The sequence below is a fragment of the Lates calcarifer genome, linkage group LG13 (assembly GCF_001640805.2).
Source record: "Lates calcarifer isolate ASB-BC8 linkage group LG13, TLL_Latcal_v3, whole genome shotgun sequence".
In the NCBI taxonomy this organism is placed as follows: Eukaryota; Metazoa; Chordata; class Actinopteri; family Centropomidae; genus Lates; species Lates calcarifer.
This window is the reverse complement of record NC_066845.1, coordinates 18725650-18750241: the sequence shown is the minus strand read 5'-3', so window position 1 is coordinate 18750241 and position 24592 is coordinate 18725650. Positions and strand designations below refer to the sequence as shown.

General features: G+C 41.6%; 1 protein-coding gene across 5 annotated transcripts; it reads right to left on the bottom strand.

Annotated features, from left to right (window-relative positions):
- Window positions 1-189: 189 nt before the first annotated feature.
- On the bottom strand, window positions 190-24228 carry gnb1l (guanine nucleotide binding protein (G protein), beta polypeptide 1-like). Of its 5 annotated transcripts, XM_051075236.1 has the most exons (9): window positions 24126-24196; window positions 20705-20767; window positions 17645-17781; window positions 17124-17295; window positions 16829-16954; window positions 16554-16716; window positions 13605-13697; window positions 7245-7460; window positions 190-1006 (listed from the first exon to the last, which is right to left on the bottom strand). In XM_051075236.1, the coding sequence occupies exons 4-9, from the start codon at window positions 17231-17233 to the stop codon at window positions 728-730; spliced, it is 987 nt and encodes a 328-aa protein (XP_050931193.1). In that variant the 5' UTR covers window positions 17234-17295; window positions 17645-17781; window positions 20705-20767; window positions 24126-24196; the 3' UTR covers window positions 190-727. The 5 variants fall into 5 exon arrangements, with proteins under 5 accessions (XP_050931193.1, XP_050931191.1, XP_050931194.1 ...); XM_051075234.1 differs by lacking the exon at window positions 20705-20767 and having other exon boundaries at window positions 24126-24204; XM_051075237.1 differs by lacking the exon at window positions 20705-20767 and having other exon boundaries at window positions 17675-17781; window positions 24126-24204.
- Window positions 24229-24592: the final 364 nt, after the last annotated feature.

Sequence of the window (24592 nt, the reverse complement as noted above, 5' to 3'; positions counted from 1 at the left end):
ACCTCAGATTCAAGTCCACTGGAGCAAATCTCCTATCAGATAAGTCAATACAATCACAGAGCTGCACAGAGCACCACAACAGTCTTTAGAAAACAGAGGGCTGAAGAAGTTGGATAGTGCCTAATTAACTCCCTGAAAGACATCACTAATTCAACCAGTTACATAGCAAGAAGAAACAGTGAATGCATATAACAGCTCTGACAGGTTATATTTTGAATCATGACATAAGAAAATAAGACCTTGATCACGAACAGTTTTTCCTTACATTTTCATTTTCACTGCCTTGTAACTCTATGTCTCCAAGAGACAAATACACTCAGGTGCCAGTTTATTAGGTACACCTGGAAAACAGCCACTGCAGTCTAATACAGTTTAAAAGAGTCCTGCTCTAGAACCCACCTTCATGAGGGCTATAATGTTCAATTTTAGTTATAAAGGTGTTTTAGAGAGGTCTTGATTTAGATGTATAATCATTTTGAAGGACATCATTTTTGGTGGTTTTGCATTGTATTGCAACTGCTAGGTGCTTGCCTCTATTATTTTGTCCACCCCTTTTATATCAGTGACAGTCAGCTAAATAACAGAAACACCTCTCTGTGGTGCAACTTGGGAAACAAATTAAAAATCATTTTTGGCATTCTGGAAATCAGAACATCATCATTGCATTAGTAAAGCTGACAGTTATGAATGTACTGAGTTCAAGTCTATATCCTCTCAGAGCTCAGGTTCAGCCAGTGTCAGCTCCCTCATTGTATATTGACCACAAGCTGATCCTCTGGTCCTTGGATCCAGCAGCCAGCAGTCTTTGTTTAGGGTCCTGGTGGTCTGAGAAGGCCACACTTAGCACCATGTCAGTGTGGTACTGAAGCACCGCCAGCGGTCGCAGCTTCTTCCAGCTGAACACCCGCACCCGGTGATCCCAGCCTGCTGACGCCAGTAGCTTACCGTCCTCCCTGATGCACAGCTGGGAAACCCCAGGGTTGACCAGCGTCACACAGTCCTGGAGCTGTACAAGGCAAGGATGAGAAGATGTTAGTGGGTGTTAGAACCATATATCAAACATACATCTGAGACACCTTTACAGGTATTATAAGCACTGCCACACAAGAAGAGAAATCTCAAACCAAATAGAAATGATCACACATGCTAATTAGGTCAGTAAGTCGATTAATCACTGCTGTCTGAGAAACTGTGGCCAACACAAACACTGACAGGGAGAGACTATCAGCTGATCTGATGACTGAAGTCCAAGTGTGAGGCTGGATGTCTGTTGAACCTGGCCGTAGACTCCTGGGACTCAATCATCGGCCACAAAACATTACGGCACGAGGGCCGCGAGCAAATCTCTCTGCATCCCACTATTTGGTTTGGAGTTAGGGAGGCCTAGTCTGGAAGCACTACAGGGCTTTGACTTACCTTTGTCACAGTTTTGCAAGAAAGAAAAAGAGAGGGAGAGAGAGAGACTGTCTCGCTGAAATGCTTGTTTGCAGAGGCCTTGTTGCTTTAAGCGTCTCTGATGAATTACATCGCACTGAAAGGTCTGGTCAGCGGGAGAAGAGACCCGATAAATACACTGTTGTAACATCTGCCTGTTAAAGATTAGCCACAGCTCTCTCTCCCTGTGATCTCCAGTGTCCCATGGACTGTATCAATCTCTCTAAAGGGGCAACTTTCTGACATATTATAATGAATGACTGCTAAGATCACTATCTGAAGGGCTTGCTGCAGTGGGCATTCTTGAGGAGCGAACGTGCTCTTCCTGCAGGGTAGGGATGTCTACTGGATCGCTAGATAGGACACAAACATCTGGATATGGGAGCTGAAATTAAACTGGACAGCGTAAAATTGACTTCATAAGTTGTGTCTAGGGAGACTAATGACCTTGGATGGGAGGAGACGGTGGAGAATTTATCTGCGTGCTCCTGTTCCGGGCGGGAACTGTCCACAAGCTGCATGTGGAAAATATAAGCCAGGTACTCATAACCCAAGTGGATAAAGTGGAATGCAAGGGAGAGAGAGCAGAGGGGAATGTCATTGATCAAAGCAGCACAAGAAAGTGAAGTTCAGAACAGGCAGTGATCTAATTTCTTTTCTTTTTTTTGTAAATCAAACTACAATCGCTGGTACCACAAGTATTACACAGAGAGTGGTTGGTTAGACCAAACAAGCGCTGATACAAAGAAACCTGGGGGTGAAAGATTGTTTGGAGCTTTGTTATTACCTCAAGAATTTGGTATGCCCCTACCTCTCTCCATCTGGTCTGCATTAGCAGCCTGATAATGATGGGTTTAAGTGTCTGTTTTTGTTTGTTTTGCTTCCCATAGTTTGTGTCAGGAAAAGGCATTTGTTTCATTAAAGGGTCAGTTGTAAGTAGTAAATGGCTAATGATGCAGTAATGGTCATTCAGCAGGGCTGGCTGCAAAATTGTTTTTACTTTCTAAAGTCTGAGAAAGCAGAGAGAAAAAGTGGTGAGAAAAAAAAGTCTTCCTGTGTTGTAATTTAAAATTAATGAGCTATGTCGGTTCCTAAGCTGCTAGTGATCAGTGTTTACTCTGTGATTTCATGTAGCAGTTGTGCTTGACAGTAACAGTGCTGAAACAATTGTTTGATTAATTTATTACTTAATCAATCATTGATAATCTGAAATTTAATAAATCGTTTTTGATAAAGTTTTATTGTCAAGTAAAAATTCCAAGCATGTGCTAGTTCCGTTGTTTCTCTGTTTTTATATCACTATGAATTGGACATTTTTGGATTTTGAATTGTTAGTTGTTATTGTTCTTTGTTCTTAGTCTTTCTGGAGTCTGCATCGTGTCCAGACTCTAAAAACAGGAAAGAAAAAGATCACATATTTTGTAACACTGAAATGGCTTGTCCCTTAAGAAAAAAGCCTCCATCAGAATGAACTCCACAGCAGCTCTGATCCATTATGATATAACAGGTATTTGGATATCCACTGTAATGATATACAACATATGGTGGAGAACAAAAGAACTTTGAGCAACTGACCATTGGATGAACTGGCAGGCAGTGGTGGAAGACTCCTTAGCATACAGGCACTTAAATCAAGATTAACAGTTAGTCCCACCATTTAATTAATTTCTTAAAGAACATCTGACCAAAATAAAATTTATAGCAGCATGCAAACATATAACCATCTTTGTACTTACATTTAGAGCAGGTCTTTGACAGTTGGAAATATTTTTTTTTTTACAATTCACTGGGGTAATATAAGGTCAGTGTACTATTTTAATTTGGCTTAATTGGTGCTCAAGTAACCAGCTAGCTCTGAGCTAATATCCCAGTCACAATGCTGAGGAGCCCAAATACTCTTCACACAGCTCCTTAGATATTTAGGTTTAGTTTTGGTCTGCTTTGGATATAGTGCCATGATAAAAACAAAGTTGGACCAATGAGATAATTTATCAATTTGCTGATTTGAAAAAGAAAAAAAAAAGTAATTTTGTTCAACATTTTGGTCAAAGCTAAGGTTAACTGTTTCTTGGATTTCAGTCTTGTCCTAAGCTAAGCTAACCGGCTGCTTCTTATTCACTGTACAGACACGAGGCATCTAAAAATATCAGCAAGAAAGCAAATTGATCATCTTTGGATTTTGGACTGTTGGTTAAACTAAACAAGCAATCTGAAGTCATCACCTTGGGCTCTAGGAAAATATGATACATATGTTTTACTTTTCATGATATTTTACAGATTAAATGAGTAATCTATGAATTGAGAAAATAACCAGCAGATAAAAGGATAGTAAAAATGACAATTAATTGCAGCCTTTGAAAATGTTTTTTCTCTTTCTCTTAAAAAGGAAAATTGTCTAAATTATATTGTCATGAATTCCGTGTATTCCAGCAGCAGTAAGAGCTACATCACTGCTGAATGAATCCCAAGAAAACACTTCTGACTTCAAGCACTGCCATTAACCAGGTCTCAATCTGTAATGAAATCCATTAGCTCTAACGGGGGAGTCTTGGCTCATTTAATTGGATGCCCCATTTTTCTTGTTTGCTTCCTTACTATCTCATCATAGACAGAATCCTTCTTTGGGCTTCATCATTCTTTTTTTTGTTTGAACACTCCTTCCTGGCCTGTGTTACAGCATGCAGACTCACACACAGCAGGCTGGCTGTCTAAACGCCAGCTTTCTCAGCTGTCAGGAGGCTACCAGCTCTGCTCAGCAGCTGGGCCCACAAGACCTGCTGTGGGTCTATGACAGATCCAACACCAACTCACACTTCGGGATCCCCTTTTGTAGCATCTCACCGACAGAGGGGACGTTCAAAAGGAGCGTCCACTTGGCAGATCTCACTCAAGCCTTACTACACTTCCCTCCCTGTCTTTCTCGTCAGTCTTGGCACCGATCTTGGCGTTCACGCTCATCTACTGAAACTTCCCATCATCGCTCACTCGAGCCTAGCGGCTGGGAGGCTTTTCGCAGGTATTTCTGACACACCCTGTCCCAGAATCACACACACCAGCAGGGAGATTACAGCCTTTTGTCACCTTGCCTGTCAGAGCCTGGCCGAGGCTGACAGGAGATGGATGTGTCAAACAGGTGAGCAGTCTGATTCACAAAGGGGGGTGGGGGGTTAGGGGCTGTCACTCAATAAAAAAAAAAGCCACAATTTTTATGACAGCCAACTTGGGCATACATCAGTCCAACAGCAGGCTGAGGCTGGGCCTGATGTGAACTGACCCATAAATCAGGTCAAATCTGACTGACAGGTACAAGAACTCACAGAGGACGTCATGCAGGTGACCACAGCGGAGATATTTCAACATTGCAGTGAAGATGAGGACCAGGAGTTTCACCTGCAGAGAACTGTCATCAGTCTCAGAAATAGCTTGCTGTCAGCCATGCTTGATTTGCACTACTAATCTTCCTCTGTCTATACCTGCTTTCTCTTTCTCCGGTCCGCGACCTCTGTCTTTTTCTTTCTCCTGGTTCAACCCATCACTGCACATGTCAATACATTTGAGAGGCCACCTAAATATACGTCCGTCTGGCTTAACAGCTTGTAAAACCTAACACCCACGCCCTCATAGTCTCACTCTGACACATTCCCAAAAATGCATGCTAGAAGGAAAGTAGAAAAAAGGGCTAAAGATGATGCCTCATTACTATGAAAAGATATCAGACCAGCCAGGTCAAACAGCAGATAAAAGCCTCTGGGAGCCATGTGTAATACATTAACCTCCATTCCTGAGGCTATCTGTCTTTATCTGTTCTTGATAAGCTCACTTCACAGCCCTTCAGCTTCACTAAATCATAACTGCACTGTGTTGTGTCACATTCGGTTTCTCCTCCATTTCACAAAAAGCATCTATCTTGCCTTGCCAGCCAGTTCCACAACAGTTGACTGTATCACAGGGGTAATTTGTGGGAAGTGGGATGCTGTGGCACTTATAGCCTCCTCAGCCTTTATTGCAGCCTCCCACTGTGAACTACTGTTCCCTTTACTGCAGATGTGTTTTTTGTTTGGTTAAGGGGCCTCCGAGGTTTTGATATTTTTATTACCTCTCACGGGTCGTCCGTCAGGACCCGGGCCTGGGTCCGCCACCCGGCATGTCCCCCATACCACCCCCGCCCCCTTACTGCTGCCACACAAAAATACTTTTGTGGGAAGAACTGAGGATAGCTGTCTGGACGTCACACTGAGCTGCACTTCAGGATAATTTAAAAGCCCCTGTTGGATCCTTTCCCTCTCCTTGTGCTTTTTTCCTGTCGTCCTCATCCTGGATTACATGCTGAATCAATATTTTGTTGCTTGAGCAAAATAAACCAAATAACCACTCTCCTCCTGTTTTTGGTATATTGAATCAAATCCTTCATAGTGTTTTTCTAGACGCATTTTCAGGGTGAAAAAAAATATTTCTAATTCAAGCATTCATTTGAAAAAAAAAAAAGCTTTGGAAAGAATAATACCCCTTCACTGTTCAGGAGTGTCCTATATCAGCCTCAGGTTCCCCTCGGCTCTGATTCATGGGGGCTGGCTGAAAAATGGGAGCATTCCCTTTTGCTCATGAAATCAAGAGAAAATATAGCTTCAAATGAGGCGTTAAGTCTCTGAAGCATTGGCTGTTATGTAAAATGAATTATGGTACAAAGCTGATGTGATCTCTTTTGGTGTGGCAGAAGATAGTTTGGACCACTCCAAGTGTTTATGTGTGAGAAAGAAACTGTGTGTGCTGGTCAAGAGGAAAGTTGCATTGTACATTCTATTCATTACCATGCAATAATAATTTTTTGATTTTGTGATGTGTTTTTTTAATCCAGAACCATAGATATTATCCAGACCTAACAAGTGACTATGTGTGTGGTTAGACTCTGGAGTGACAGTCCCTGCCCGGCCCTTGGCCCCTGGCCCTGCCAACACTGTGTAACCAGCAGCTGATTTATGGCCCCCGGAGCCCTGCCGAGCCTCTTCCTCTTTGGCTCCTGATGTTTTCAAAAGAGAACCCAGAGAAAAGGCAACTCTACTCTCCTCCCATCTCCACCATGACCCTTTTTTATAATATTTTATGGCATTCAGCAGGTAGGGGGGTTCAGGACCTTAACCAGGGACACTTCAGTAGGCCACATTATAATGACAATTCAAACTGGAGCACTGGTACCGCAGGGGGGGCTTCTGGAATTGCCCAGGAGTACTTGGAAAGACTATAAAAACTACAATAATTACAGTTAATATGTCAAAACAGTTATGATTTGATTCAAAAATATACATCGAGTCATCTGTGTTATCTGAACTCTAAACATTACTATAGATAATGCAAGAAAAATAGAAGGACAGATAGCTAAAAGTAATGGATAAAAAATATATATATTCAACAAATAGTTGAAACAGTCAACTTAAACTAACGAATAAACAGTTGAACTAGTTCGCTAAAAGATAAGCAGTTCAAAAGATAGCTGAAAGTAATAGAAATCTAAAAGGTGGTAGTATGAAAGCAAACATGACCAAACCAACCTAAACACTGACAACTGAACTGTATTTTTGTAACATTGCTGTAACAATATCCTCCAATTACTGTGCCTCCACAGGAATGCTCTCTCAACTTTTGGTACATTGTACTGTGCATCAATAACTATAATATCTAACAGTGTTAAGAAACAACCAGTTTAATATCAGTTCAAATGAGGACATCTGGAACATGAGTGGTGCATATGGGCACCATGGGAACCACTAAACTAGACAACACCACTACCCCCTCTAAGCCTGTCCTCTGCTGACCTGCAGGTTGTCCTGTCTGTCCAGTATCCAGGAGGAGAGCTTCTTCTCAGAGGAGCCTGATATGCCCCTCAGACGCTTGGTGTCAAAGGTCAGGCACATGACAGGCTCAGGGTGGGCTTTGGCTTGGCTCAGCTTGGACCTCTGGGTTACGTCCCACAGCAACAGGGAGCCATCCTCGTATCCAGCCAACAGGAGAGGTCTGGAACCCGAGTCTGGCTAAAAGTAAGGGAGGATGATAAGAGAGAGGAGGAGGGACAGCAAGATGGGAAGGGAGAAGACAAAGAGTGGTGTGAGGTTAAATTGTGAGATGAGAGCTCTGCAGTAAAAACCACAGAAACCGCTGCGTGATGCTGGAAGCTGAGCGGAGCAGAGGTTATCATCCTGGAAGCTCCCGCTGACACTCGGAGAGACGCTATGGGCTCCATTCGTCAGCCTGCTGCTCTCTCTCTTTCCAGCACTCCATTACACCACTCCTCACTTTGCTCCTCATCTATATTACTGAGCCACAGACCTCAGTGCCGGCACAGAGAAATATGGTGAAGTGAAATACTGCAAATATACTGTTTCCCCTCAGGTGGAGTCTTGATTCAGATTTTTTCCCCCCATGTTTTTCAATTCATTATATATTACTGTTTGATGATGTTTTTTAACCTTTTCTGCTTTAACATGTTAACAAGTTCTACCTATTGTTTTACAGACCTTTTTTAGGCTTTCATGCATAAATTTGCTACATTTTGACATGCAGTCCATTTTATGAAACTGTAACTTGTTCTTAATATTGCTGCTGCAAATTTTACCATAGGGATTATTCAAGTTTTATCTTAAAAAAAAAAAACAATTCTAGAGTACAAACAGAGAATACATTGTCTCACAGTTATTATCAATTCTTCTGAACTATTAATTATTTAGTTTATATAACAATTTCAAATTGATGTCCACTTGTCTAAAACCCCCTAACAATAATTTTACAATCACATACAGAACAGTACAGCAGCAAATCCTGCCTTGAAGGATTAATAATTACATATAGATTTTCTGTAAACTAACAAATGGTCAATTAATTATTTTGCTCTACACGCGTTACACATGCTGAGGCACTAACACACAAAAACACACTACACCCTGAATTCATCCCCATTTAACCCCAGGACATTACAGATCCAACCGCAATGTTTAGAACTGGTGAATCCATCAGAGTAAATCTTTCAAATCACATGAAATGAAACCAGGTGCACAAACAGGCATTAGACACAAAAATCTAAACCACATTTCCTCTGTTAAATACATGCAGAACAACCAGTATCAAGAACAAATGCAGTTATTTGCATATAAAAAGAGAAAAGTATGGGGTACAACATGTAATACATATGATCAAGCAGCGCCTTCCCACTGCTGGGAGCCTTCAAGCTTTTTCTGAATGAGTGTGTATGATCAGCTGGGTAGAAAAGTTGTGTGGAGATATACAGCAAGCTTGTAAATCATGTCAGTGAACAAGAACATAAAGGAGAACTGATAAAAACTGGAGGCTTCATATATCTTTACACTGCTGGAGGGAAGGAAGGAATGACGGAGGTAGAAAAAGAGGAAGAGGGAGGGACAACTGGTTGATCTAACCTCCATCCTGCTTTCTGGAAATCCTACAATCCGCCTGTATACCATGCCTTTTGATACCTTGAGCACACCCCTTCACATCCACATATGTCTGTTATCCAGACAATGGTTTTAACTGTTTAAAGCTTAAATATTTTAGAAGACCTATGAAAAAAAAAAAAAAAAAAAAACGTCATACCATACAGACTCATGCCTTTGCTTTAAGATACCACCAGGCCCCAAGCAAAAGCACGGTGCCCTACAGATTCAAGGAGAGAAAGAAATTTTTTCCATATGTGCGGGGGGGGGCATGTCTGCCATTTTTTCATCCATCTTAAAGTTCTCTTCTCACTTAACGCTCTATATTTCTCTTCTTTCAGCTTTAAACAAATTATAGACAGAGTTGTGTATTCCTTCCAAACACATCAGCAAGGACGAACACTAAGGGATTATGAAAACAAATAAAAACAAGTGAAAATCAGCGGCCCCTGCTTGCCGGCAGGGACCAGGCTAAGCGTTCCAGGCTTGGGGCCCACCGTTTCACTTAAGTGTAGGACCTCCATGATTGATGATGTCATGGGTCAGAGGTCGGGGAACCCTGGGTAGACACCTAATTCATTATATCCTCCACAGGCCTTTCTACAAGAGGGCTCTCTGCTGGAGTGGGGCTGGGGCTCTGGGAGGAGATTCATCACCACAGAACAGCTGGAAAGACGGATGGAAGCTGGTTGGAGAAACAGGACCAGTGGAAAGAGCAATGACGCTAGGTCTTCTCTAGCATGGCAACTGTTTTAGGTGTAACCTGTTAACAGTCTGTCAGTCACAATAATTGTGCAAATAATGTGAGTTAAATGTATTTTGAATTATAGGCAATGTAATTCTGCCATTTTATCCAGTAAATATGAGTATCACTATTAATGATTCAACCATTTCAAGTCTGTAGACTATTTTTGACATGTGTCCAGTCTGCTGGTCTAACTGGTTCAGACACTGAGGTCCACTTATATGATCAATGAATCAAGGATCCAGGCAAGCTTCACGTCATGATTTGTTCATTTTTCTCTTTTTTGTTCCTCTTCTAAAAACAACCACATTTAATGGAGAGGTTCTTCTGCTGAGGCAACAAAAATGAAGACAATGAAACAGGCTCTAACAAATAGAGCCATCATAATAATAACTGCTGAATCACTCGATCTAAATTGACTGTTATTCCTCTGTGTTTCCAACTTAAGACAAATCCACTGCACATACTAAATTTATTGTCAGTTTTTCCACAACAATTTCATCTAACAATTATTTTTGTTATTGATTAATTAGACAGTTATTTCCTCAATTAAACCCTTACTTGTTTGGTCTATAAAATATCAGGAAAAAAGTAAAATACACATCCATCACAAAAAACCTTCCTAAAGCTCAAAATTTTGTCTTCAAATTGCTTGATTTGTTGGCCTACAGTCCAAATCCCAAAAATATTTTATTTTCCTATTACATAATGTACAAGTGACAAGTTAAAACTAAGTAATGTTTAGCATTTGCATTTCTCCTTATAAAATGAACTTAAGCATTTAATCATTTATCAAAATAATTGCCAATTTAATTTTCTGTTGATCAGTTATAATTTACTGACATTTTTATGATTCTTGCAAAACCATGTCTTTCCAGTTTCCTAATTTCACTATTCTGACTCCATGAACAGATCCTGGCCACATAGTAGGCTACACAGATTTTCAAGACTATATATACCTTTATGTTAGTCCTTCATTGGAAGCCATTAAACTAAGCTAAACTGAATTCTCTTTTGTACCATTAATTACACTGAATTAGAATTTTCTGTAAATAATCCTTAAAAAGGTATTAGTATGAAATATATCAGGTGTGCAGATTAGATCCCTGTTCTGAACACAGACTTTCTCTAGTGTGTAGAGGATAATGGCTGCGATGGTGAGGAGGCAAAGGAAAGAAGTGCAGCTGCAGCCTTTCGTCAGTTTAGCATAAGGCATTGACTTAATACATATGAAATAATGTCACAATATTCTTTTTTCTTCTCTTCCCTGGCATTATTGCTATTCTCCTGATGACATGCATCTAAACTCTGAGAGTCACAATTGTTCTTATTGTATATGTGTAATGAGCAAATTTTAGACAAGGAAGGGATTTAAAAAATAACGTCAAGTAAAAGTTATTTATTTGTCATGTTCTGTACGACAAAGATTTTTTTTCACTGAATCAAGTCATTAACTATTATTATAAGTGCTCCGGTATTTTAATAATAGGCCCGCATTTATTTAGAGCAGTTTAATGAAAGATTTAAAGGCTCAAAATGATACTACAGCCCTCCACAAATACATACTGGTTAAACTCCAGTCTCCAAGTAAGTGATCCAAGGTGGGGTTTTTCATGTTGTGTGGTTTGTGACTAACCGCCATGAGTTGCACTGCGATGTCATCTATAGCTGGATATGTGCTATTTTGTGTATATTTATTTCATTGTAAATATCAATTTAAAGGGTATGTAATTTTATGCTATTTTTAGGGTGCATTTTAACATTAGGCCGGAGACAACAGATGAATATTAGGCTTTTCTCTGTTGATCAATGAGCACTGCTCCTGTCAAATAAACTAATGCAAAAAAAGAATAAATAGGTAAAATCTGAGTGTAATTAGAGATAAATATATGTGTGACATCCTGGAAACATTATACATTCAGCAAAGACTTTTATGTCATTTCCTTATGTGGTAAGTTCCTCAAAAATCCTGAACAACCAAGAGACCAACAGCTTGTTTGCTGATGTGGCCACCACAGGCCCCAGGCAGGCACTGTTTCAACATAAGGAACCAATCGTTTCCTCCGGTTTTTGTCCTGGTCCGCCATGATGTCATGGCCACGAGGCAGCAAGGTGATGAGCTGAGAGTGATGGATATCTGTATAGGAACATTTCCTTTTCCCCGCCAGCCTCTGTTCACATTAAAAGCCTTGCACATCATACATCAATACTGTCCCTCTGGCCAGGCCCTACATCTCTGCACAAGTCAAACCCACATGTGGAGGTACTTTCTGCCTCCATGTCCGCTACATTGTTCACCGCTTCACAGCCAGTCAAGTTCAGAGAAATCAGACAGTGAGCTCTGTCACCTTCTAGACATAGCTCAGCATTTGAACTAAAAGCCGGGTGGGATTTTGCAGAAGAGGGGCTGAACTGAGAAGAAAGTGATGTTTGACACTGCGTTTAATCTCTCCCATAAATTCCAGCAGAGAGGGCTTGCAGGCCGACTATAAATCTGTTGGTGAGTCTGTCCTGGAAATAATGGAGGATAATCACTTCTCGTCTCAACGGTAGGAAGAAAAGAGAATGGGATGGGTGAGAGGAAAGACAGAGAGAGGAGTTAATTGTCAGTGGCTTCTTCCTGGAGTGTGTGTGATAGAGAGAGACAGGGTGGAGAGAGGGGATGATGGTGTCAGCTGTTGCCTCCTGCTGTGTGAGGTTAAGGAAACGGTGGGTAGCATATGAGCACTTGATGTGAAAGACAAGATGAGCCTTTTTTTTCCTATGACTGACAGACAGAGTGTGTTCACAACCTGCCTGTGTGTGTGTGTGTGTGTGTGTGAGAGAGAGAGAGGGAGAGAGAAAGAAAGAGGATTTACACACTAAGTTTTCAGTCTTTTCCCATTGCTTGGATGTCTCCAGTCGCTCAGTCAGTAACAGATGAACATGCCTTGGCCTTGAAAGGAATCAGCCTGGAATGATTTAGAATCACCTGGGCCCTTCGGCTTTGAAGTCAGACAGCTGCCTGTGCTGTATTACAATGATATTATATAATTTATAATGATATAATTGATCATTATGTTTCCTGGCACTCAACGCTGAACCAGCATTGGTTCATAAATCAGATGATGAAAGGTGGGTGTAACAGTGAAATCAAAGGGAAAGAAAGAAAAACACAAACAAAATGTCAGCAGGTACTGTGAGACTCTCTAACTTGTCTCTATAATTACATCACAAACACAATGTCACCTTTATGGCTTTTGTATTTGACTTATTAAAGTAATTCTAATTAGTGTTACAGGAATACAGGACTGAATGTGCACGGGCCAGCAGCTCGCCTCACTCTGGCTTTAAAATGATAAGCTGTGTTTTGATTTCTGTTGCCTGTAAACTGCACAGCCCATTACATTTATTCAAACCATCCACAGTCTTGCATAAGTCTAAAAACCCCGCTCTATCCTCTCACCAAAGCCCCAAACCCAAAGAGTTAATAATTAACCATGAAAATGATTACAGGCTCTCGTTAATGGCTGGAAAATAAAACTTTCGACAGCATTTACAAAACAGAAAGCAAACTTTTTTCCTCAGATCAGATTGGATGTACAGCTGCAGGCTGATATATGGCTGTGAACCCCCAGCCCTTCCAAATGCTCTAATTACAGTGTTGGGACTCGCTGCCAGCTGAGAAGAAACGCTTGGAAAAATGGCGCAGGACGAGCTGTTGGGCTGTAAATCATGTGCCACGTCTCACATGTGCGTTTTTGTTGACTTTTCTATTATTGCGTCTTGATATGGGCCGCTGGCCAATCGGAATAAAGCAGGTAAGTCTAAGTACTATTTAAAACAGAGGAAAGCGATGGTAGAGAACCTGCTGCTTTGGACTGTGACTGCCAAAGTGAACTCATTAAACTGGATGTTTATTACAGAGGGACACAAAGCTGCTATTTAGGGCTGAGGTGCAATAATTTCTATTAAAATGACACTTAAGAGGACTGTGTGGTGCTTACCTGCCACAGTTTGATACACATGACCATCCCCAGCTTAGTGTCTGGTACCAGGGTGCAGACTGGGGACTTGCTGGGCAGCTCAATAATCCTGATCTGCAGAGAACACAAGACAATTAGATCTTAAAACTCACTACAGACAGCTGAATGTAGCTGAATGCTTTCTACATCTATGCCTGCAGCTCTGTACTAAGGCACAGCAGTGCTCTGAGGTATCCTAATGTCCTAATGTCAGCATGCTAATATGCTCACAATGACAATTCTAACATACTAATATTTGTTATTTAGCAGGAATAGATAAAATGAAAATTAAATTCTCACCTGATAATAGTTCTAAATGAAAATGCAGAGGATCACCAAAGTTATTAGGATACATTATCTATGCAACTATGGATTTTCAAAGTCCATCTGAGGTGTTAAGATATTTAGACCAATGTTGCCATCCCCACAACCACACTGCCAGTATGGCTAAATAGAGATTTCTTTGTGTAAACATGTTTAACTGCTTTGCACAGCTTCATTTTGGTAGCATGTATCATGCTTGGTTCTGTTTAAGCTAAACCCAACAGTGATCCTTTGCCTGCCTGCCCCCTACCCTCAGCTACCTTAAGACAAAAGCTAGCACACTTTCATAAAAAGTATATATCTTAATGTATTTTGTTCCAATGTATCTGTCTTTATTATTGAGACCCATTTACAGACAGATTGTAGTTGTTTGAATATGTCTACAAGCAGTCTGCCGAGTCATAATTTATTTGTCTTCTGAATTAAAATAAGAAAGCGGCAGTCACACTCTTTCACTGTGGTTTAGGACCTCTGCGGATCAGTGACTCCAACCAGCAGTACAGTACAATCCATCAGTGCAAAGCAGCCGCCCCACTGTCTATAATAAATCCTGCTAAAGTCCGACCCCACGACATGAATGGTGTTTTCCTGCACACATTGGCACTGATTCTGATAAAATACACAGCCTAATGAAGCCAGTGATATAGTGGGTGCCTGTGTGTATGTGTGTACCCACATCACTACCAAAACCCTTTCCTTCGACTTCCTCTGTGCTGATGATCCGCATATTCATCCTCATTAGGCTTCAGATTAAACAGCCCTTAAAGGGAGTGATCTGTATTTTAGCGCTAGGCCACATCTGTCCTGCATGTTTACCTCTGCATGCCTGACAAAGAGGGCCTTTAAAGACTTCTCTGTGCCTCAGGTGATCACTGTTCTTGTGTGGCATCACACTGCCCATAAATAAAACACCCACACTATTAATTAATGTTTCTGCCATGGCAGCAATCTGCTGGCGGGAATCTCACTGTGAGCAGTAAACAGTGAAATCCCCTGAAATAGCTCAGAAGGAAGTATGGTTACAAATCAAAACCCACCTGCCTACTGCTTATACCATTGTGCCTATTTTGTGTCAAGTGCCTATGTATTGTTTCTCGAGGGAATTCATTTATGTGGGCGTATGATTTGCAGATACATGATAAGCATCTGTCTTGGCCAGTTATGTCTGTGGAATGGGGTGGGGAGACAAAACGACAAAATCGGCTGTGGCCTGTTTTGGTCTACCGTTTATGGGTGTGTGTGTTTCTGTCTGTCTGTGTCTGTTGGGACAATGGCATTATTGAGGTGCTGGGAGTCACAGGCGCCCTCATGCCTGGCTTGCTGAACTAGGGTTAGCAGAGGCACGTTTAGCTGGATCAGGTGACTGCTCTGTCCCTTTCAAGTGTGGCTCCTCCACAGTGGAACAAGTAACATGAATCTGAAGGCAATAAAAGATGGCTGAATCGCTGGCTGCCCTCTCCCCATCTTGCTGCAGTGCTCAGACACTGGCTCCACACAAAGCCACACAGACTTGTGGGTGTTGAGCAGAAACTTTGAGATGGACAGAACATGATTTCATTCCAGTGCACAACCGAATCAAGCCTGGGAATTCTCTGTGTAACTCAACAGTCAAAGATAAAAAAGTAAACAGCTTTGACTATTCAATCAGTCAGATGGGTTTTAGAAGCAGGAACATCCTTACCTCTAAAAAGCAGAATTACACTTGCTTTCTTAGGCCTTCACAGAGAAATTAGCTACTTCAGAGAGGAGTATTCACTGAATGGCATGTTACTAACCACAGCCAGAATTAACCGACATATAGCTGGTAGCTGTTATTAACTTCCTATTCTTGGCTGGTTTATTAATGATGCTTTTTAGATTGCTGTGTGACAGCCTCTGGCTGCAAACTGTATTCTCACATGTCACACTGACTCATGACACACTCACTCACGATTGGCTAAAAATATTATCTTGGACACCTCATCCAATTCAAGCCATTTCTCTTTTATGGATCAGATCACATGCAAATCATTGCAGAGGTGTGACAATAGGAAAAGATGGCAGAGCTGTGATGTGAAACACAACTCTTGCTGAGCACTTACTAACCTACTAAACAGCACTAAAAGCAACAGATATGTGTAAAGGTTTAAACTCAAACAAGTAAACTGGCAACAACAAGTCTGGTCAAGTTCATGCAGATTGACATGTCTTACACTCAAGTCAAACAAATTTACCATCCAACCGCTCACATGCCTATAAATTCAAACCTTACCTGAACACAAAACAACAGGTTTACTTTACTTTTACTTTTTTTACTTTAATCTTGAGGGTTCCTGGTTAATTCCACCCAATTAAAATCCTCCTTTAATATTTTAATATTTACAAACAGTAAAAGCTTAAAAACTGCCATCATTTTGGCAGAAGTACACATATGAGCTTTCTGATAAAATAAGAAACATAAATATAGATATGTATTACCATTAATTTTAGAAATTATTACAAGCCACTACCAAAATGTAAAACACTGAAATACTGCAGCTTTGGTGATGTTAAAAATGAAAAAAAAGAGTGGAGAACCTGGAAAGAAGAATGTGACTAAGACACACAAACACAGTCCTGATGACTAACCTCCTCTGTCTGTTGTCCAGCAAAGGCCAGCAGGTTGTTTCCAGGGCCTGTCTCCAGCAGGGAGCACTGACAGAACCCAACGCTGCCAGTCCACACATTGTCCACCACCTCATTGCGACCTTCTCTCAGGTCCCACAGACAGACCTGCATGTCCCGTCCCTGACTGCTCCACCAACAGAGAGAGAGAAACAAAAATGTTATATACCTATGCATGTGCTTCATTAGAAGCTAAAACCTTATCAGAGAGCTACAACCGAGACATCAGTTATCCTGACCTGATGAGGGCATCCGTCGACTGCAGTGTGCTGAGCCAGATGACCGAGCTACCAGAATGACCCTCTACAATCTTCTCAGCCCTCCTGCTATTCAGGTTCCAGATATGGATAACACCCTTCCCTGACCTGCAAAACCCAACAGGATGTTTTATGAAGACTGAAAGATGGATGTGTGTCTAATGTTGGACTTGATAAAGAACTAAATTAGAAAAATTAACTCATTTGAAAAAAAAAACTCTTCACTATTTGAGTGAGATGAAGAGGCAAAATATGAATCTTGAGATAAATGACTCACCCAGAAAAAAGGATGGGAGTGTCACCTCCATGGCAGCTAAAGTGGAGGGTGTTGAGGGGCCCGCCAGCCCCCCTTAGGGTGTAAATGGGGGATGGAGCAGGACGAGACATTCCTGGGTCATGTAATCAATGTATGGATGCAAATAGGCTGCAAACCAGCGTCATTACAGCCACTGGAAAAGACAACAAGAAAAGTGACTTAAGATGTGTATTACTTGTGTGACTGAACCGAAGAAGTGGAAATACAATAAAGTTAGGTATAAGCCTGACAACCAATATCTACAGAAACAATCTCATTTTGTCTTTGCACAAACACTGAGCACAGTCAGAGAGCAGCTCCACTTTGCCTTGAAGCCACAGCAGACAGTTGTGTTTAATGCAGTGTCTCTATTTTTTCTATTGTTAGTAGCTACAAACCCTGTGGCTCTCTGCCTCTCTCTCTGTCCTCCTCTCTCTAGTCTATATGATAACACCTCTCTTACTCAATATGTCATAAATCACAACCTCTGACAGCTTAATTACAGTAAACAGACGGAGATTCAAGCTTCTCACTCCTCTTGTGATCAACAGCCGTTGTCCCAAAGGCAGAAGTAAGAGCTCAGGCTTTTATGTCGTTTGCAGGCCGGGCAACTGAGGAAACCCAACCAACCACAGGTATGCTGCAAGGAAATAATGCGTCAACATTAAATTGCAGCATAATCACATGTAAGCGTCTGGCTCTAGATAACTAATATCAATCTATTCATCCATTTTCTAAACAAAAAATATTAATAAAAAGGCTTGCCGGTTTTAATGGCTGGCACCCCTGAGGCCAGTAAGTGAATTCCTCTCTTGCCACACTGAAATTATTTTTCTACCCAGTTATCTGCAATAACATGTTCACCATCTCTACATGACTTTTCCAAAAATACCAACATCATCCTAACTACAAAACATAATGTTTTAGAACTGAGGTAGAACATAAGACTACAAGTACCCTGTGGAGTCTCAGTGTTTTTAGGGATGGCAATGTCAGTCAGTCACTTGATCTATCACTGTGGCCCAGACTGACTGATCTTTACAACTCTTGGATGGCACAGATATTCATGGTCCCTAGAGGATGAATCCTACTGACTCTGGTGATCCCCAGAGTTTTCCTATGGCACCACCACATGCTAACACACAAAACTAAGATGGTGAAAAACACTACAGTTTCAAAACATCAGCATATAAGCACTGCCACTGTGAGCATGTTAGCATGCTGCTGTTAGCATTTGGTTTAAAGCACACACAGGTATGATACACATTCCTGCTACATCTTTCACACAACTCTGCTGATCAACAGTCCACTGTGATAACAAACAAAATGTGAAAGAAACAAGAAACATACAAAGGCAAGAAGATGACTGCTAGCTAGATTTTTAATTCTGCAAAAAACAGCATTACAAATGTTTTATGAAGAAGAAACTGAATGCATCAGCATGTTCATGGAACTTTTGCAAGCAGTTGCTGCCTCTGCAGCCACGAGCGGAAATTACAGGACACAGGCCCATTAAATTATGTTCAGCTTCAAGCAGTTATAGGTACTGGAGGAAGTGTACCTCTAGAAGCTAGCAGCTTATGCACAGAGGACAAAACCTATCAATGACTCAGTCAACAAACACAAAGTTGAATTCATTGAAAGAATGAATTAGCGAGCTAGCGTGTGATGCAGCGTTGTAAAGCATTATGCACTTAACATACTGTTACATACTTCTTGCAGAAGATCGTATCCACTTAGCCAAAGTTATATAGTGCAACAACAGGCGCTGCGGAATGCAGCAGAGATAAAAGAGGTGACACTTTCCCTATTACAAATCAGAATCAATCATCAAAATGATTATGTAGCTGTAATTTCATGGTAAAATATTTGCGTTATGTTGCTTTAAAGATACACAGTGAGTTTTGGTGAGTAACACTTAAGTACACAGGAAAATTCCACAGGGCAATCATAAGAACTGTAGTCAGTATGAATAATACGGGGTGGTTAATGAGCACTCTACCCCACTTCTCCAAATGCACTATCACCCCCTCCTCTACTTTTACTTATCATAACCCTTGCCCCCTGCAATCAGCAGACGCTGAAACTGGAGCCCAAGGCATTCAGGAGCAGCTCATTTCAGGAGGTTAGTGGTTAAATTGTCCATGTGAATCTGTGAAGCGGAGAGATGGACCTCTGACTAGCCTGCCTAATTAAGGACACTATGCCACAGTCTGAGGGATTCAAAAGGACACAGTCAACTCATCAGCTTTACTATCACTTTACCACTGTAAGGGGACACAGCGCATGCTTGCAGGAGCAAAATGGAGCATTTTTTCCATGCTCGCTATAGAAAACATATCCTCTATCCTCCAAATAGATAAAATGACAAAAAAAACATTTGGTGTATATTTGGAATAGTTCAAATTATATAGCTGTACGCATAAGATACTGACCATTATATGTAACACCAAACCAACAGGAAATTGTTGGGCCAACAACTGCACAAACTTGTTTTTGTTTGGTATGAAGAAAATGGCAAAAACAGTCAACAGTGTTTTTGTGAGGGTCTATCAGTTAAGCTGCTCCTCCTGTGAATGGGTGGGTAAGGCTGCATTCCTGAGCCAGAGTCCTGTGCGTGTACGAGTGTGTGACAGGAGGAAGCTCACCCTGATAACAGGTGGATTAAACGTTCCTTATTGTCGTCTAGCAGCAGGCCTGCATGGAGCTATGAGTCACACGGACACAGCAGCCTGAAACTGGCTGTTTTCATTGTCTCAAGACCAGGGGCTGTAAAACTTTCCACTGGTAATAACAGCTCTCTGTCAATCAAAGACAATACTAGGGGACAGTGATGGAGATGTCACTTTACAGGGCTTGAGGACTGCCAAGCCAAACCAAACCGCATCTGAAAGATGAGTATTATGGCTACTTTCCTCTGCCACTATATCCGCAGTGGACTGCTCCTTCTGTTTCCTAGGCGTCAGCATTTCCAGTCGCTGAATTGCCCCCAACAATGGCTCTGTTGTGGTGACTACAAGTGAGTCACCCACAAACCCAAATACAAACATGGAGGCAGCTCAGGAAGGGGGAGACAGATACTGTAAACAAACAAGATGGTGGCAGGATGTCACTCAAATGTGTTTGTAAGCACCCTTAAATTCTTCTCTGCTAACAGAGAGAGGCCGGCCGAGTAAACAATCAAGCCAGTCACTTGTCAAGCTTGTATGTTTGACATAAAAACACATCTGTAGCAAATGCAAAGATACCTCACTGATGAAGCTATTTTAACAGTATCTAGCTGGTGCAGACGTGATCCACTGGTCAAAGATCCTCAAGGACAAGTATCTTGTTTTCTTTAGATCTCCAAAATTCCCAGTACCTTGCAGTTTAATAAACCTAATAAGCTTTCATAAAGAAACTGAGCAATAGATAACAAAAATCCAATGGGTCAATTAACTTTTTTATTAAACATGTTCACAGGAAAAATGTCAGATATTGCAGCACAGGGTAACAAGCAAGGTCTAATTAAAGCTGTGTGTCGTGGACAGGGCCTAATAAATCACACTGACTGATTAATATACCTGAGTTGGATATGGGAGCCAGTGGGAAGAAGCAAGAGAGGAGGATTGAGGCTCCTGCTGGCCCTGTAACAGATAAGACAGCTCTGGGTAATCTGACTCTAAGTCCATGGATAAAGGCAGTTTGTCTCTTCTTGGGCCGTCTGTCCACACCTACTGGGTAATTAGGCCTAATTATGAGAGAAAGGTCCGCTTCCCCTTCATGTTATTAAATAAGAGCCAGCCTCGTCCGCCAAGGATCTCTCAACACCAGCAAGGGGCTGGCGACCTTCAGATCAAACGCAGCCACTATCTGTGCCCCCCTACCCCCCCCCCCCCCCCCAGCCAGCCCTGCAGCACCCATTCCTCTCCTCAGCATTGCTGCGCATATGAAGGCTTCAGGAGGGAGGGGACAGAGAGGGTATTCGTTATGATATAGGGCATCAAAGTTTTTTTCTTTTTTGAGTGGAGTTGGGGGGGGGGGGTCCTATCCACATTCCTCACTTAGCTCTTTGGTATCATGTGATCGGCAGCTACCCACCTGAGCTGCCCTCTTGTCAAATTCTGCCATTCATAAATAAGGGCAGGGAGGGAGGGATATACTGATCACAGGAGTTTATTATAGAAGCTTTATAATGTCCCAGCTTCACAGGGGTCATTATGGAGGCATGGGATCCCAAGATCCCCTGCCGATACCAGCCTCGTCAAATATGAGATCTGAGCTGCATGATGAAAACTGAAAGTAGATTACACATAGCTCAAAAAGCTGCATTCTAGATAGCTCTTCCAGTGAAAGCCAACTCTATAACCCATTAAACCAACAGTATTTTTTTAATATCCTTGCCAGCAAATTTTAACTCTGAGCATGTCAGAGAAAGACGCCTAATCCGTCAATTTCTGCTACATCATACCTCAGCTATTAGTCACTCTGTTTATCACAGGCAATGGTCTTATCTGGTGTTTCCCTGCTTTTCACTGTCTCGCCAAAGAGGCACTTCCACCTCACCGGCTGGTCAGAGGGTGGGCAGTGAGCTGGCTCTACAACCATTAGTCAAGCCTTCTGCCCCAACCTTTCACCAAATAATACAGATCCTTCTGAAGAGGAAACCAACGTGCCAAATTGAGAGCGAGGTCCATTATAAAAGTCCAGTTAGACAAACAACATGGGAAGTGGCAAGGAAGACACACGCCCTTTATTGTGTCTTGGAGGGGGTATCTAGACTGGATAAACAGTTCAGTGTCAGATAGAGGCTGAAGTCTGAAACAAGTGCACCAACACCCACTGTCAGTCACAGATCCAATGAGCGGGAAGAGGTAGCATTGTTCGCGTGAATGGCGTGAATGCTAAGCAGGGGCCATTACAGATAAGAGCTCAATGCCTTGTGGGTGTCACTGAGGCAGGAACTGATGGAGCACTGTGTCAGGGGGTCCTGATTTAGGAGGTCCTGACTGTGGTCAACAGGTACCAGGAGCCTTATCTGTTTGCATTATCACCCACTTCCTCCGTGAGGTCATTTGCCTGGACACTAGTGGATAAAGGAACACAAGAGGGTCGACAGCTCAAGTGTCATCACACATCTCCACACATTTTGAGTGTCATGGCTCTTCGAATCATTGGGGATTTTGCTGTCCATACAGCAAAGACATGAGAACAAGTAAATGCTGCTGTAATCCCCAAAAGACATTATGCAACAGGAGACACAGAACAAGGAAAACAACAAGAGGTTACATTTTGTCAAACAACACAGTGCCCAGTGTTAAAACTGACAGTCACCTTCAGGGGTGTGATGAGTGACTGCATTAAGACCAAGTAATGGACAGTAAAAAAAGAATGACAGAGAGCTAACTATTTCTACATGATGAACAGCTTCCGGAGACCAGTCTGAACTTCCCTCCCATATTTTGAAACACTCCTTTAAGCGCTGACTATTTTAAAGTTTGCCCTTATATTTGGCAAAACACTCAGAGCGTCATCATTTTGAAAGGCCTTTACTGACTCATTAGGACTTGTAAGGCAGGTCAAGAATTGCAAATAGGAATTGCCAGATAATACAAGAGCTGATAAATTTTTGGACTCTTCAGACCTTGTGGTAACACTCATCAACCATAGGCTCCTCTAAGCAACTGGCTGAAGCTCTGAAAATGAAGCTGAATGATGTCTACAAAGCATTTTCTTGACTGATTGCGATCTCACACTGAAACTAAAAGTAGGCTGGCTTCTACAACAGTACAATGATCCAAAGCGGTTCTCAAAATCCACCATGAAGTACCTCAAGAAGCACAAGCTGAAGCTTTTGTAACAGCCCTCTCAGTTTTCTGACTGAAAAAATATTTAAATATTCTTATTATCTGTGGGTAGTGCAAGGCAGCCTGAATGTACATCAGAACATGAAGTGATCTACAAAGAAGAAGAGTGGATGATATCATCAAATCCTAGGAAGGGTGTAAGGTGGCCAAACTTTTGCACCTAACACAATTACTATTTAACATTTTCTATTTCCTAAATTCATTAAATAAAAAGTTACCACGTATTAACTTATGAATAAAAGCTCATTTTAATTTTTTCTTTTCTTTATTTTTATTTTATTTATTTTACTGCTTTCAAAACATGTCATTTGCCCCAGGCTGCTCAATCCTCTGCACACAGTTTTACACGTACCTGCCAATTACAAGCAAGAGAAACTGCCAGATTTTGGAATAAAGTTTGGTGTTACTGCTCACTCATAAGATGGCAAAAGAACTAGCTGTAATACAACTTTATCTCTGAGGAAAACGATGTGTGGGAGTGGGAGAACTCAAATGCAACAATTCTTTAATGGCTTTCTTACGGGTTTGCAGGGTTGCGTTTACTTCTTTTCACCTCATAAATCAGCAAAATATGTGATTTTCCCAGTGGTGGCCAAACTTAAGCACGCAACTTTGCGCCACTGATTTAATTTATTTCTCACGTGTAGTACTCTTAAGCGGAAGAGCCTACGAATCATAAAGCTTTACTAAGCTTTTAATTAGATTTTCCTTACTGATAAAATGCCATAGGCAACATGAGGCTGGACTTCAGACGGTTCAAGAAGAGACAGAAAGGATATACGAGAAGCGTAGCTGAGAATAAGTAGGACAGTTTGTCGTTAAATAGCCATAATTTTGAATGGAGTTTGGTTTGTTCGTGCCCCCATGCGACTAGCCGTTACCAGAGCTGCATTCACGACAGCGTTCACAGCCATTCAGGAAATGTTGGACTGAAAACAGAAAGAGTAACACTACAATTTGTATCTGTAACCAGTGCACTGTACGTTTCGCTTTGTTACTTGCAAGAAAGTTAGCAACAAGCTAGCAACTATCTACAATAACAGCAACAACAGAAATACAAAACATGTTACGGTTGTTAACGCTGCGTAAAGTAAAGATACTACTGTGACGCTGGCTTTAACAAGACTTGATAAAATACCATTTCAGTGAGACACCGGCGGGTTAACAGTTGTCGGAAGGTCTCAGGCAGTGTTGCAGAAGTGGAAATCAAATACAAAACATGCGCCGGACTGGAAGGACCCCTATTTACAACAAATGAGTTGCCCGTGAAACTGCCTGTACAGAAAAGCCATATATCTCTCTCTCTCTCTCTCTCTTTCTCTCTCTCTCTCTCTCCCTCCTCAGCTTTTTTCCACTGCTTTCATATGTGTGACCTCTTATCTGCGTGCCTCGTGTGTGTGTGTGTGTGTGCGTGTGTGAACTTTTACATTTAAGGATATGTGCGTGTGCTTAACTCTGTTTTGAGGGACTAAGCAACACAATATATTTGGGAAGCACACATAAATAGTTGGTGTTGGCCAGGTACTTGAAGAGCCCATGCCACTCTGATATTGTTAAGATTATTGTGGTTAGATTTTCACTGGAACAGAAGAGAACAGATGAACT

What these genes read in the sequence shown, in the direction of transcription:
- gnb1l (XM_018669514.2), bottom strand. Translation starts at nt 17,233, where the DNA reads ATGTCTCGTCCTGCTCCATCCCCCATTTACACCCTAAGGGGGGCTGGC. An exon ending in TCGACGGATGCCCTCATCAG is followed by an intron (nt 16,717 to 16,828) that starts GTCAGGATAACT and finishes TTGGTGGAGCAG; the next exon opens with TCAGGGACGGGACATGCAGG. An exon ending in TGTGTATCAAACTGTGGCAG is followed by an intron (nt 7,461 to 13,604) that starts GTAAGCACCACA and finishes CCTTACTTTTAG; the next exon opens with CCAGACTCGGGTTCCAGACC.